Here is a 12877-nt window from a genome sequence, read left to right as displayed (position 1 = left end):
ATCTATAAAATATCTAACAAAAATTATAAGTTAGTCATTTATACAATTATAAGTCAGTCACTTTAGTAGTTTTAAGATTTATCAAAACTAATTGTAAACATAAATAGGTTTTTTCTTTATACAATTAGCATATTCCTTCTTTTATAATGCATGTTTCAATTCATTCAAAAAAAAAAAAAAAAATAAAAGGAAATATAGATGTACAAAGAGAAATCGTTTCATTTTCGTGTTTACAGTTAAACGGTATCAACACTCAAGGCGAGAACATCGCCGACAACGGTGGTATAAAGGAAGCCTACTTGGCGTACCAAGAATGGGTACAAAGAAATCACGTGGAGCCGAAATTGCCAGGCCTTCCTTATACTCCTGAACAATTGTTCTGGATCAGCGCAGCAAACACCTGGTGCAGCAAGTACAGACCGGAGGCAATGAAGCTTCGCATTACAACTGGCTTCCACAGTCCCGGCAAATTCCGTGTTCTGGGCCCTCTTTCGAACATGGAGGAGTTCTCCAAGGATTTCAATTGCCCTCTTGGCTCGAAAATGAATCCCGAAAAGAAATGCGCCGTTTGGTAAAGACCAATGCAGTGATGGAACGGTAAAATAGAGCTGAAGCTCCAGTTGACTCGACGACAATGAAATTTGTTCTTCGTGTTAAAGAAGAGAAAGCTTTCTTCTGAATGTTTCGCTGAAGTCGACAATCTAATTCGATTAAGGGGAACTGTTAAAAATAAAATTTAAGCGTATCTCGGTGGACTGTCGTGTCGGATTATCATGAAATCTGTTTAAGAAATTAAAGTGAAGGTGCTTCCGTAGCAGTGGAAACTGACGAAATTCTTGAACTTGAAGGCACGAGCGCGCTTGAGAAAGATCTCACTGAAGATGCCCAAAGAGAGATTCTCCTTCATAAATTGAAATTGACTTGGTCGATCATTACACGGTTACACGGTGCATATTACTAACATTATTCCCTAATATATAAGTCCTTTTTTATAAGAGAGATGTCCGAATTTCGACTAGTATTGTAAATAAAGAAATCAGCAGGATACGAGGCGGCGCGTCATGACTATTTGAAACTTTCTATGATTGCATTCTAGAAAATCGGACAAGCACACGTTATAGGTTCTGAAACATTTGAGAAAAAGGAAAAAAAGAAAAATGGAATGAAGACGGACAAGTTTAAACTGTGATGATTTTATAGGAATCGACAATAAAATAGTGAAAATGGTCTTTCGGTTAAAGCTGTACGATGACGCGCAAACAAAAAAAAAAAATATATATATATAATTATATTGTTAATTATATTTTCAAATGACATTGTTTTACCGATATATATAGTATATGCATATATATATTATATATTAAACGAAAAAGTTAATATGTGTTTTTTGCTATCTGTATGATATATTCGTTAGGCTCCGTTGAGCAGCATAAGGTTGTTGATTAGAGTTACCATTTCGAAGTACTTAGACAATGTAGTATTAATTGTAGGTTTTAACGTACAGGTGACAAGCATCTGTGTAACTACTTTTGTACTGTTTTACTTTTGTTTTTGCATCTATGTACGTATCACATAAGCGTTAATTCGTATCATAATTTCCTTTGTTTCCCTTTTTCAATTGCAACAGTACCGCCTGAGAATCTAACACTTAGAACCAGCGATACTAATATTTATTACTGTATTATTTTAAGTTTAGACAGATAAATGTATTCAGTGTATTTGTTGAGTATAAAATTTTAATATAAAAAGTATTGAAAAAAAGATTTTTCATCTTGACTTTGACAATAGAATTGAATATTAATCTCTTTTTATATGAAAAAGAAAAATGTATACATTTTCTTAATCTATTATACAATTTCTTGAATAAAATTCTAAAATATTGGAATAACTTTTAACATTGAATCAAAAAACACAAAATTTCATGGCATATTATTTATTTTTGATCAGCAAAATGCTAGAAATACAAATTACATCTTAATAGTTACATCATTTTTTACATTACTGAATGCATGATTATTTTTTTTTTTTTTTGAATGAATTAAAAATGGCAGTAAATTGTGACACCAGGAACCAGACTTATTATTTTATTTATTGGTCGAATATAATGTAAAAAATTAACGTGTTCGCTATGCTAATTTTTGTCATGCAAGACATTAAAATCTCAAATAAAACTGTTGCATTCTGTTCCTGGTGTCACAATTAAACATTTGCATATTTCCTATATTTTTACACGTTGCAAAATCTAGGCAACGGAAATTGAATTTTTTATTAATACTCTTAATTATTTTGCTGTTGTGGTTTTGACCAATCTACATTCAAAATAAGATGATCATAACCATATCCATTAAGCGTAGCAATAGCTTTTGCTGCTTCCACTCTATATTTGAAATGCACATATGCAAATCCTTTACAGAGATTAGTTTGTTTGTCCTTGGCAAGATAGAACTTGAGGACAGATCCAAATGGCTTGACAAGTTCATCCAAATCTGCATCTGTAGTACTTTCCGACAAATTGGAAATACGAATAGCGGTAGTGTCGTCGCGTCTTTGCATCTGCATAGAATCTCCTCGTTTGCTACCTCCGTCGCGCATACCAGGTGGGATGTATTTACTTCCTTGAGGTTTCAATTCTGTCATTGTTCCAGAAGTACCAGTATTAATAAGTGGTTTTTTATCATCTGGCACTTTACCTGCAAATTAAATCATGTATCATCTTTAATTCTAAAATTTTTGATGTTTTTACAAATTCTAGAAATTAATTTATAAAAGAGAAACGTACCCCCAGCAAGCACAGTGTCTTTGTAAGGACATTTGGAGGTCCAATGATCTCCATTACAATTTCGACATTTAACTACACCCTTATCTCCCATATTCTTCAATTTGTCAAGGCTATCTTCTTCAACCTTATTTTCTTCTTCTTTACTAGAAATAAATTGCATAAATACATCTTCACCACCAACCGTAGTTGCAGGATTGGGTCCAGGTCGATCATCCACAGAGTCTCCAAATTTGGCCCAATTCTTACGAGCAGCAATTGTCTTTGAAACTACACGTCTCTCAATCTTATACGTGCGAACCACTTTGACTTTTTTGTTATCCTGATTATACTTGTATTCGGTGAGAACTTTGAACCCATTTTCATAGGTCTCTGAAGGTGGAGGTAACGCTCCTCCTTCTTCTTCCACTTCATCTGCCCAGCTAGATTTTACTTCTGCTACGGGCATACCTGTAATTTATCTAACAGAGACAAAAATTAATAATTACTATTAATAGCAATATCAAATATTACTCAATAATTGGTGAAATGTAGAAAAATGAACTTTAAATATGTGACAGAAGTGGCGCGATAGGTTAGGTAGTAACTAAATGAAACAATACTGATGTATCTATTTAATTATGATATATGACAAGGATTAATTTTTAACAACGTCAAGAGAATCTGAAATATTGTATTTTGTACAGACAAAGGACCACATTTGTTGGAACACGTTTACGTTACACAATTGTAAAGATGATGTACAAATAGAGATGTGATAGTTTGTTAGAAATATGCCAGTGTAAATACTTACTATTCAAGATTATCGCACAGAGAATCGATAGAAACACAATTACTCCGGAAAACTGACAGAAAAGCAAATTCTACGAAACGTAAATGAAAATGACCCGAAATCGAGAAATTTCCGCGTGTGAAATGTTGGCGTGTCAGTGGCCAGTGGTGGCTCTGGTGGTGATTCCTCGAAACACGGATACTCGAGAATTAATGGCGACGTCTAGCGTTGTCGTGTCCAGTGTGAGAAAATAATGTTTTCCGGATCCGTATCACGATCGTGTACGAAAAAGTGTTAACAAAAGTAACGATAAACGTAATCGAATTCAGTGTTAAAGTAAAAGAGTAGTCGCGATAATGGACCAAGCACCTACAGGTAAGAGAAAAATGTTGTGATTTGGCGATTTGGCCAAGCGCGGTTTCGCACATTCCCACTCCGGGCGAGCATATTAACGTTCCATCTTCTTTATTAACTGTAATGTCTGTGATCTATCGTTTTAGCATTTTAGTTAGTCAGAATTGAGGATTTGTGAGTTTCCACGCAATGGAACTAATGCGATATACGTTAAAAAAAAAAAAGACAACGTGTAGATTTTAAATAGTAGGTTATGTAAACCTGTGCGACGTATTAGGCTACCATTAAAAAGCAATTCACTCGACGAATTAAATTATCCTCAGGCAAATCCCCGTAGATACATTGACAGAGCGATAAGTTTCAAAGCAGATTCAATATTTCAGGTTACGATGGGCTGATTTAGGACTGTGTACTTAAAAAAAATAAATAAATAAATAAATAAGAAATCCTATTTCAGTACTGTATTTAAATATTGCCTTTTATATTCTAATCATTGTATAAGTAATTAGTCATTCGTTAGGGTGTCACACTAATTCTGGTCATTTTGATATAATACCCAGATATAGAGTTACGGAACATCATAGACAAACTGGCACAGTTTGTGGCTCGCAACGGACCAGAGTTCGAGCAGATGACGAAAAACAAGCAGAAGGACAATCCAAAATTTGGTTTCCTGTTTGGTGGAGAGCACTTCAACTACTATCAGTACAAAGTGACTACAGAGCAAGCCAGTAAGTGGGATACAGCCCCTTAACAGCTACAACAATTGAGAAGCATAATGGCCATGCTTTATTCAACGAACGAGGAATGACTTTGAAAAAAAAGAGATACGGGTGAATGGGTCTGAATTCGCATAGTGAACATACAAAACTATTATTCATCGAATATGAGCACTTCGTTTCAAGATTTTGGGATTGCTATTTATTAAGCAGAATGCTTTAGCTAAAGACATATTATATTTCTTGGCAATGATGATTTTAAGAAGATGTAGTTTTAAGATTCTTAATGGAGCTTATCTAATACGGACTACATTGTTGATATATTGCTTCAATCTGTGTGGGAACTAAAACTCACTATAATACCCTGTAATACCCTAGTACTGTAAAAAAAAAATAAATAAATAAATAAATACATGTATATATAATATATAAAACAGGGAAAGAATATAGTGCTCCCAAAAGACTTACCGAATTTTTGATATAATTCTCTCATAAATGCCAAGAATTTTATTATGCACTGGTAGAAGATAAGACTCAACAGAAATTGGACTATTTGTATACTTTTTCAATATCCATTGAAGGACTCAAACATCTTACAATAATCCACCGTCATTCGTTTACAGTTTTAAAGCAAAAAGGAATAAATCCAATGCAAAATGCAGACCCACGTTTAAACGTTTCGCAGCAGCAGCAAACAACCGCTACGGTCGCGCAGCCACTGAATAACGTCAATCTTGCACCTGGCCTAAATACTCAAAACAATGGATTAAATCCAGTTGTGGGAATTGGACCAGTGGGAAATCAAAGTGGTCCAGTTATAGCTGGAGTACCAGGACAAATTGGAGGACCAGGAAATGCAGGACCACCAATTGGACCAGTCCCTGGTGCTATGGGTGGTGTGAATCCATCTATTGGTGCTGTTACTCAATCGGTTAACATTGGAGGACCTCCTGGATGGCTTCAAAATGAATTAGCAAACCTTCAGTCACAGCAAACAACGCTACAGGAACAAATTAGACAATCAGAGCAAAATTTGGCTGCGCAACATGCTGCATTGATGGCACAACAGCAAGGAAGGGTTGAGGATGCTGTGAGGCAAGCTCAAGAAACAGCGTTACAGAATAATGCACAGGGCACAAACACAGATCTTGCTGCTTTTGATGCAGTGTTACAACCTATCATTGATAGCTGCACAAAAGATAGCATAAGTGCAGGGAAAGCCTGGATACTTCAAAATTCGGTTACTCCGCAAAGTAATCAAGTTGTTGCGGATCATTTGCTGAAGAAGTACGTTATATTCGACTTTATCTATACGCTACAATATTAATAAATCAATTGATTTTTCATTGTTTCTTTTAGGGTCATTCAAGCAACAAATTTTAGTCATAAACTCCATATTATTTACCTGGTCAATGATGTCTTACATCATTGGTAAGTAATTTATTTAAAAAAAAGGACAGTTACAGACCTTAAGCTTAAAATATTTATAAAAATTGAAGTTTGAATTGGATTATATTATTTGATGAAATATAAATGGAAGATTTAACACTTCAATTTCAGTATAAATAATATTTATAATAAAGTTTGATAACTTCCATAAAAATAGTTGTGCACGATATTTAATTTTAAACTTCTTTAGTGCAAGAAAAAAATCTATGGATCTTCGCAAGGCAATGGAAAGTGTTGTTGTTCCCATGTTCTGTAACACTTCATTAGCTGCATCAGAAGAACAACTTAATAAATTAAATAAGCTATTAAGTTTATGGGAGTCAAAAAATAATTACTTTGATGAAGGAATTATAGATAAATTGAAACAACCAAGTACATCTTGGTCTGAATATCAGGCTAACCTAGTTGCACAGCATGCCAGCGCAATTACACCGATCACCACGTCAACGAAACAAACCTTTGATAATTATCAAGCACAACATCAAGCATTTGTTACGCATGCTTTGAGACAAATTCAAAATATCGAACAACAAAAGATTGCAATTGATCAACAATTGAAAGCTCCCCCTCCGCCACCGCCGCAATTGGTAAGTTGATCTTTTCATTTTTATGTTGTACATGTATATATATTTTACAAATACTGATTGAAATTCATATTTTACAGAATCAACAAAACATGTCTATACCACCTAGTCATTCCGGTCCTCCTGCTCCGATAAGCACAGACGTAAATTTCAGTCAACCGCCACCTGGATGGGGTGTACCACCTGGAAACGAACCACCACCATTTTCAAATGTTCCATTGCCAGATTTTTCAAAACCTCCGCCTGGATTTGGTCCACCACCTGTTATACACGAACCCTCCGTTGAAGATTTAATGCCCAGTATGCCTTATTACGAACTTCCTGCTGGCTTGATGGTACCTCTGATCAAGTTGGAAGATGCTGAATATAAACCTTTGGATCCAGAAGCCATTAGGCTTCCACCACCTGCTCCTCCAAGTGAACGATTAGTAGCGGCTGTAGAAGCGTTCTATGCACCACCAAATCACGATTCTCCGCGAGATAGGTAATGTACATTACACATATAAATTAGTCAACGTACGATAAATGTCGAATAAAATTTTTGATCGTAATATCTGTATATTATAGCGACGGGTGGGAAAAATTAGGTTTATACGAATATTATAAAGCGAAAAATGCCGCGCGTAAACGTAAAGAAGAAGATATAGCAGCTGGTATAAGGCAAAAATCAAAATCGCCATCGCCAATTCTAAGGCCAAGATCCAAAAGTCCTAGTCCACCAAAGAAACGATATCGAAGTAAATCTCGAAGTAGATCACGCTCAAGATCTAGAGGTAGAAGCAGATCTAGATCACCTGCTGCTAATCACAGACGTAATAGTCGCAATAACAATCATAATAACAGAAACAGAAGAAGGAGGAACAGCAACAAGGATCGAAGTCCAGATAGGAGGATGGACAGGCAGGATCGAAGTCCAACTCCGCCCAGTTTCCTGTAAGTATCAGTACTTATAGAAATACATATTTTGTAAGAAAATTCGATTTCTACGAATTAATTACTTTCAGCGGATCAACTTACAGTAAAGCTCCTCAAGAAATTAGTCTCGATGAGAGTAACAAAGGTCATCAGTTGCTCAAGAAAATGGGTTGGGCTGGTGCCGGACTTGGTGCCAATGAACAGGGTATTGAAGCTCCAATATCGGGGGGTGAAATTAGGGATAAAAACGATCAATATAAAGGCGTTGGTATTAATCTAAATGATCCATATGAGAACTTCAGAAAGAGTAAAGGACAAGCATTTATAACTAGAATGAAAGCAAGAGCGGAAGAACGTGCCGAAGAAAGAGGCGAACGGGACTGAATATAATCGGGATAAATAATTAATTTGTTTTTAATTCTTTCGATGAAATATAATTATCGCATGCAGTATAAATTATCGAATGCTCCCACAACTGTAGTCGACACGACAAGCCTGTTTTAACAGCCAGTCTTTTACAATTCTGTAGCATGATTTGTATAATAATCTATTTCAATATCTTTATAATTTCTTTCAATTTCTGTTAGAATAACAGAACAACACTTTATGTCCATTCTCTACATTTCATTATGTTAACGTTATACAGTATGATTGTTTATTGCTGAAATTGCAAAGTTTGAACTATATATACCATATAATTTTATATTGTTATTAGAAGCAACAATTTTATATTTTTAATTACTTTAAAAAAACGAAAATAATAACGAGAAAAATAATAGTATGTCGATCATTCGTGGGTGCAAAATACATTTGTATATTTGCAAGTGAATAGAACATTGCGGGTAAATGATGAAAACTATAAACAATTGTTTATAAAGATAATTATTTGTCAATTTATAAATAAGACTAGAACTGCGTGAGTTTATGTACCAAGAATGGCTGTTATATATTAAATCCAATTTTCATGGTACATGACAAAAAGGAAAAAATACAATTTTATGTATCTCTTGTACATTATGTACAAAACTATTCGATTACAAGGTTACCGATTAATAATAACAGATGATTTGTCTATTGATAATTTGAGATATATTGATGAAAATATAAACCGAGCATACCAAAAGGACGACATTAATCAACGCGATTAATGTTTATCGTCAGATTACGTATTAATTGTATTCCACGACAAAAAAAAAGAAAAATTCATTCTGCTCCTATATGAAATGATGATAAACTGATTTTCTGAATGTCTATAAGAGAATAAGAGGACCTCTATCGTGCACTCATCATTCGCACGTGAAAAGAAAACATGAAACTAAAAAAACGTACTTGTATTTAGTAAGTTAATAAATGATTATATTGGATACATAAGAGTAAATCGACGAATAAATACGGTATGTTTAAACGCAACGATCAACGGAAAAAAGAGAAAAGAATTGTAGTAAAAATAAGCGAAAGAGGGGAAGAATTATCGTAATTAGAATTAACACGTACTGAATGCATGCTGCTGACGTATGCTCTGCAGAAAATCATGAAAGATGCTGTAAAAGAAAATTAATTTAGTCGATTTAGAGATATCCCAGAATAATAACATTCTTAAATTCTTTTTATATTGAGTAGATTTATCGTCGGTTATCACGTGCACGCGGATTGAAGGAAAAATGAAAAATCTCGATAACTGGTTAGAGACAGCTCGACATCCGATGGCCATTGTTAATCGTCAGTTGCCTTCTTGAACTTCCCCAGCAGTAGTCGATATCGAAACCGAATAAATCCAACGTCAAACCGGTTTCACAGCGATAACAGTCTGAAGCTACACACTTGGTGGCGTAAACAAAGCCGGTAAGATGTGTGCGTTCACAGTAGCTATCCTATAAGGTCACTCTCAGTTTTAATATTTATTTTATATCACGTGATATTTTTTTATGAAACGAAATCCAATAGAAATGCAATAAAACATTCACATCGTAACACATTTCGAGATATCAACCGAGTTGGTATTTATGAATATGAGAAAAGATTATTTAAATACTTGTTGCGCGTCTCAATTTCGATTCAGTATTTGCTCTTCTTTTTTTTTTTTGTCATAAATACTGTGTATCACGATAGTCGTAATGTCATTTGATAATATTTTCTAAAAGAGATAAGTAAGCTGATTCTTGAGAATCATAAACATTAAATTTGGCAATGATTCTGCAGTATCTAGTGCTCTTGAGAAACAATTTCGTCGAAAGCAAAGGTCGACGATAAAGCACAACAGTCAAAACAGTAGAAAGAAAAAAAATAGGATGGAGTCGGTAAATCGAAATGATTCTATAGTTCATGATTCAATATTTCAATACTTGTCTTTGAACAATTTGTTCGATGCACTCGATAGTAGCACACTTGCATTCTTTGCGTGACTGATAATAAAATAATTTCAAAGAGAATATAAAAACGCTAAAAATACACTGGATGGTTTTATAATCGGACAGTTTAATTTATCTTTTACAAAACATAACATCGCATTATGTGAAAAGATATGTACAATGACAGACTGATACTAAAAAGTCGTGTTCTTTTTTTTTTTTCTTTTTTTTTCTTTTTTTTTTTGGTGAGTCAATCCATTGCTTATTTTGAATTGAAAGACGGCTGTATTTAAAAAAATCGATTACGTTTGTGGGAAACCAGTACGTGCGTTTATAAGTTGGTTAACTGATGCAGCATGTTCGAGCAAAACGTGACACGGAGTCTGAAAAGTATGCGAAGATAAAAAAATAGATTACGTTAACGATTTTGGCAGCGGCACGTAACCATCTTAAACACATACATTATGGCAAAAATGCGTGATTTATGGAATGTAATTCTATTTGCGAGTATATTCTTAAAAAGGAATCGGGAAATGAATGAATCAATAGATTTAAAAAATGTTCTTTTCCACTTTAATTTACTGTTCTTTAAAACATTTTTTAAATGATTCGTAAATACCTCATGTTACATAGCAATAAAGAGTTGCTTTTTGAATACTTTTAAATCAATATTTCACATGCACAAAGTTCTTAATTTTTTTCTTTTTTTTTTTTTTGTAATTTTTAATCCACATGCCTGTTCCGTTCTAAATACTCGATGAAAGATACTTTCGAATACCTATTCTATTAATGTAGTAGCTATCTAACTTTTACAACACAGGCTCTACCATATGGACGTTGATAATATTATCGATAAGCGTATTTTGATAACACTTACATTTCCAAAACAGTATTTTATCGGCAGTTTATTAAAGATAACGGCATACTAAAATATTTTGCTTCCATGGAAGTTAATAAGTTACAAAGTTGCATATTATTTTCCTGGTAATATCTAAAAAGTACAAAAGATAAGAAGAATCCAGCCTGTGTACGACGTTATTCTAAACGAGCAAATTTTTATCAGCCAGTGAAAACGAGTCTCATACTACTGATTGCAATAGGCGCCATGTGTCGTTTTATTCTTGTTTGTCAAGATTTTCACGGACGCTGTCAAATTAGAACGACTCTCCTTGGACCTGTTATGTTCAGGGATCCGTGTAAAGACACATGGCAATCTTGTCGCTCGATTGCCACCCATATTTCAACATTCTGTTTGATGAATTTAATAGCGACCTAGGAATAAAACGGTTTTAAAAAACGTTTCAATGAACGTTTCAACGAACAGAACATGAATTATGAATTATATACAAATTACACGTGTTGACGCTATTATCAATCATGTGCCGCTTTTACACTTTTTTTCTCTTATGAATAATTATTCATATCATTAACTATCATTAGCCGTAATAAATGTTAAGAGTATTTTTGCAAATTTTATAAATAGAACGTGTAAATAACAGCTGCGAGATAATTCAACTTTGCAGCGATTCTCAACGGGCAGCTAGCCTTTTGAAAGTCAACTATAAATCACGATCTGTCGCAGGTAACAGGTGACCTCAAAATATAATCAGAAACCGGATCTCGCATTCGAGCCGCGTATTTAGGCCGGAAGTGCGTCTCTAAGGTTCGCTTTAAATAGTCACTCAGCCTGCTATAGGTTTCCTTATACGTAGGTATCGATAACGAGCATCCATCGTTGATTTCAAGCGTACATTCTAAACGATCTATTTTTGGTATTATGATAACAGTGCTATAATTAGCTCCCTATGTTGTTACTGTTATGGAATTTTATCTTAATTTGAGTGAAACGATGATGTACGTGTCAAATCGAACGGATACGTCTATTAGAAAAGGCAACAGAAATATTGCCACTACGTGCGTTCAGAATACATTTGCAAACAGAATATTCCGAACGTTCCTCGGACGGATCAACGAAAGTCTAAAAAACCGACTTCGTCTGTCACGTAGTCCACGATTCGACTGTATGTCAGTTGTTCAAATAAAACAGAAAATTCTCGGTCGCTCTCGCTGTTGATCGAAAGAAATTACACTCTGGATACTCTGCATATTGATTTGTACATTTGTAGAACTTGGTGTGTTTTTCTTTTTTTTCTCTCTCTCTCTTTTTTTTTCTTTTTTCGATTGCTCGGCATTTTTTTCTTTCTCCGGCGATCGAAAGGCGCACGCAAAGAGACGCCACGATGAACGTGCAGCGATCGGCGCATACCTGCGTGTCAGTTGACTCGGACTCGGGCAGAGAAAACGGGTTAGCGTGACTCGTGAATTAGAGAGAAACGCGTGCACGTCGCAACCGCAAACGGAGACGGCGAGAAGGAGAACCGCGTTGCATTCCACGTGATCGGGAGAAGGGCACGCCTCGAACGTCGAGTCACGCGCTCGACCACGCTTTTACCCTTACCGACACGTGCACGCAATGTGCCCGACCGGGCACTCGGTAGAACAGAAAGCTGATTATGCACTTCGTGCGCACGGTGCACGATGACATCTCTTGGACGTTGGTCCATTATCTACGTACGTATCACCAGTCGAATTACGCACGATGCCGACGCCCTGCGTGTTACGATCGTTTGACTTTGAAAATTTGCAAACCCGCAGATCCTTTGCGCGGACCTGTTTGAAACACAACCGATCGACTTTTCGATTGTGCAATGCCGCGTCTCGTTCTTTTAGAAGGCCGAAGGATAGGCGAGTTATGTGGCGCAACTGAAGTTACGGTATTCTTCTATATGCTGTTCTCCGTGTCCAGACACTTACGGACACGTATATGCGTGTATATGTATACGTATACGTGTTTGAAATTATTGACCGGTGTCGTTGGTTTGCATGGAATTAGGAACTTTAACAATTAATCGCTCTGGCTGACCTTTAACGCAGCGTTAATAGTACACGATGTTTGATGG

The 12877-nt window shown here is 35.3% G+C and overlaps 3 protein-coding genes across 8 annotated transcripts in view; 2 read left to right on the top strand and 1 right to left on the bottom strand.

The window, feature by feature from the left end:
* Positions 1-1155, top strand: part of LOC122527313 (neprilysin-2-like) — a 35138-nt gene extending 33983 nt beyond the window's left edge. For all 4 annotated transcript variants that reach the window (XM_043651375.1, XM_043651374.1, XM_043651376.1 and 1 more), the window contains exon 10: positions 237-1155. In XM_043651375.1, the coding sequence (XP_043507310.1) occupies positions 237-575 (339 nt within the window). In that variant the 3' untranslated portion in view covers positions 576-1155. The remainder of the gene's footprint in view (positions 1-236) is intronic.
* Positions 1156-1921: 766 nt separating this feature from the next.
* LOC122527357 (eukaryotic translation initiation factor 3 subunit G) lies at positions 1922-3727 on the bottom strand. Its single transcript, XM_043651465.1, has 3 exons — positions 3570-3727; positions 2780-3237; positions 1922-2690 (listed from the first exon to the last, which is right to left on the bottom strand). Exons 2-3 carry the CDS (start codon positions 3222-3224, stop codon positions 2278-2280), a joined length of 858 nt encoding a protein of 285 aa, XP_043507400.1. The 5' UTR covers positions 3225-3237; positions 3570-3727; the 3' UTR covers positions 1922-2277.
* A 30-nt stretch (positions 3728-3757) lies between these two features.
* LOC122527351 (calcium homeostasis endoplasmic reticulum protein) lies at positions 3758-9489 on the top strand. 3 transcript variants are annotated; one of them, XM_043651449.1, is made up of 8 exons: positions 3758-3923; positions 4463-4633; positions 5245-5908; positions 5981-6052; positions 6261-6657; positions 6735-7138; positions 7222-7587; positions 7659-9489. In XM_043651449.1, the coding sequence occupies exons 1-8, from the start codon at positions 3905-3907 to the stop codon at positions 7951-7953; spliced, it is 2388 nt and encodes a 795-aa protein (XP_043507384.1). In that variant the 5' UTR covers positions 3758-3904; the 3' UTR covers positions 7954-9489. The 3 variants fall into 3 exon arrangements, with proteins under 3 accessions (XP_043507384.1, XP_043507385.1, XP_043507386.1); XM_043651450.1 differs by lacking the exon at positions 3758-3923 and adding an exon at positions 3957-4022; XM_043651451.1 differs by lacking the exon at positions 3758-3923 and adding an exon at positions 4015-4148.
* The last annotated feature ends 3388 nt before the right edge of the window (positions 9490-12877 follow it).

This window comes from Frieseomelitta varia, unplaced genomic scaffold, assembly GCF_011392965.1.
Source record: "Frieseomelitta varia isolate USP_RPSP 00005682 unplaced genomic scaffold, Fvar_1.2 scaffold_215, whole genome shotgun sequence".
Lineage (NCBI taxonomy): Eukaryota > Metazoa > Arthropoda > Insecta > Hymenoptera > Apidae > Frieseomelitta > Frieseomelitta varia.
The sequence above is the reverse complement of the archived record's forward strand: the minus strand, read 5'-3'. Positions and strand labels throughout refer to the sequence as shown.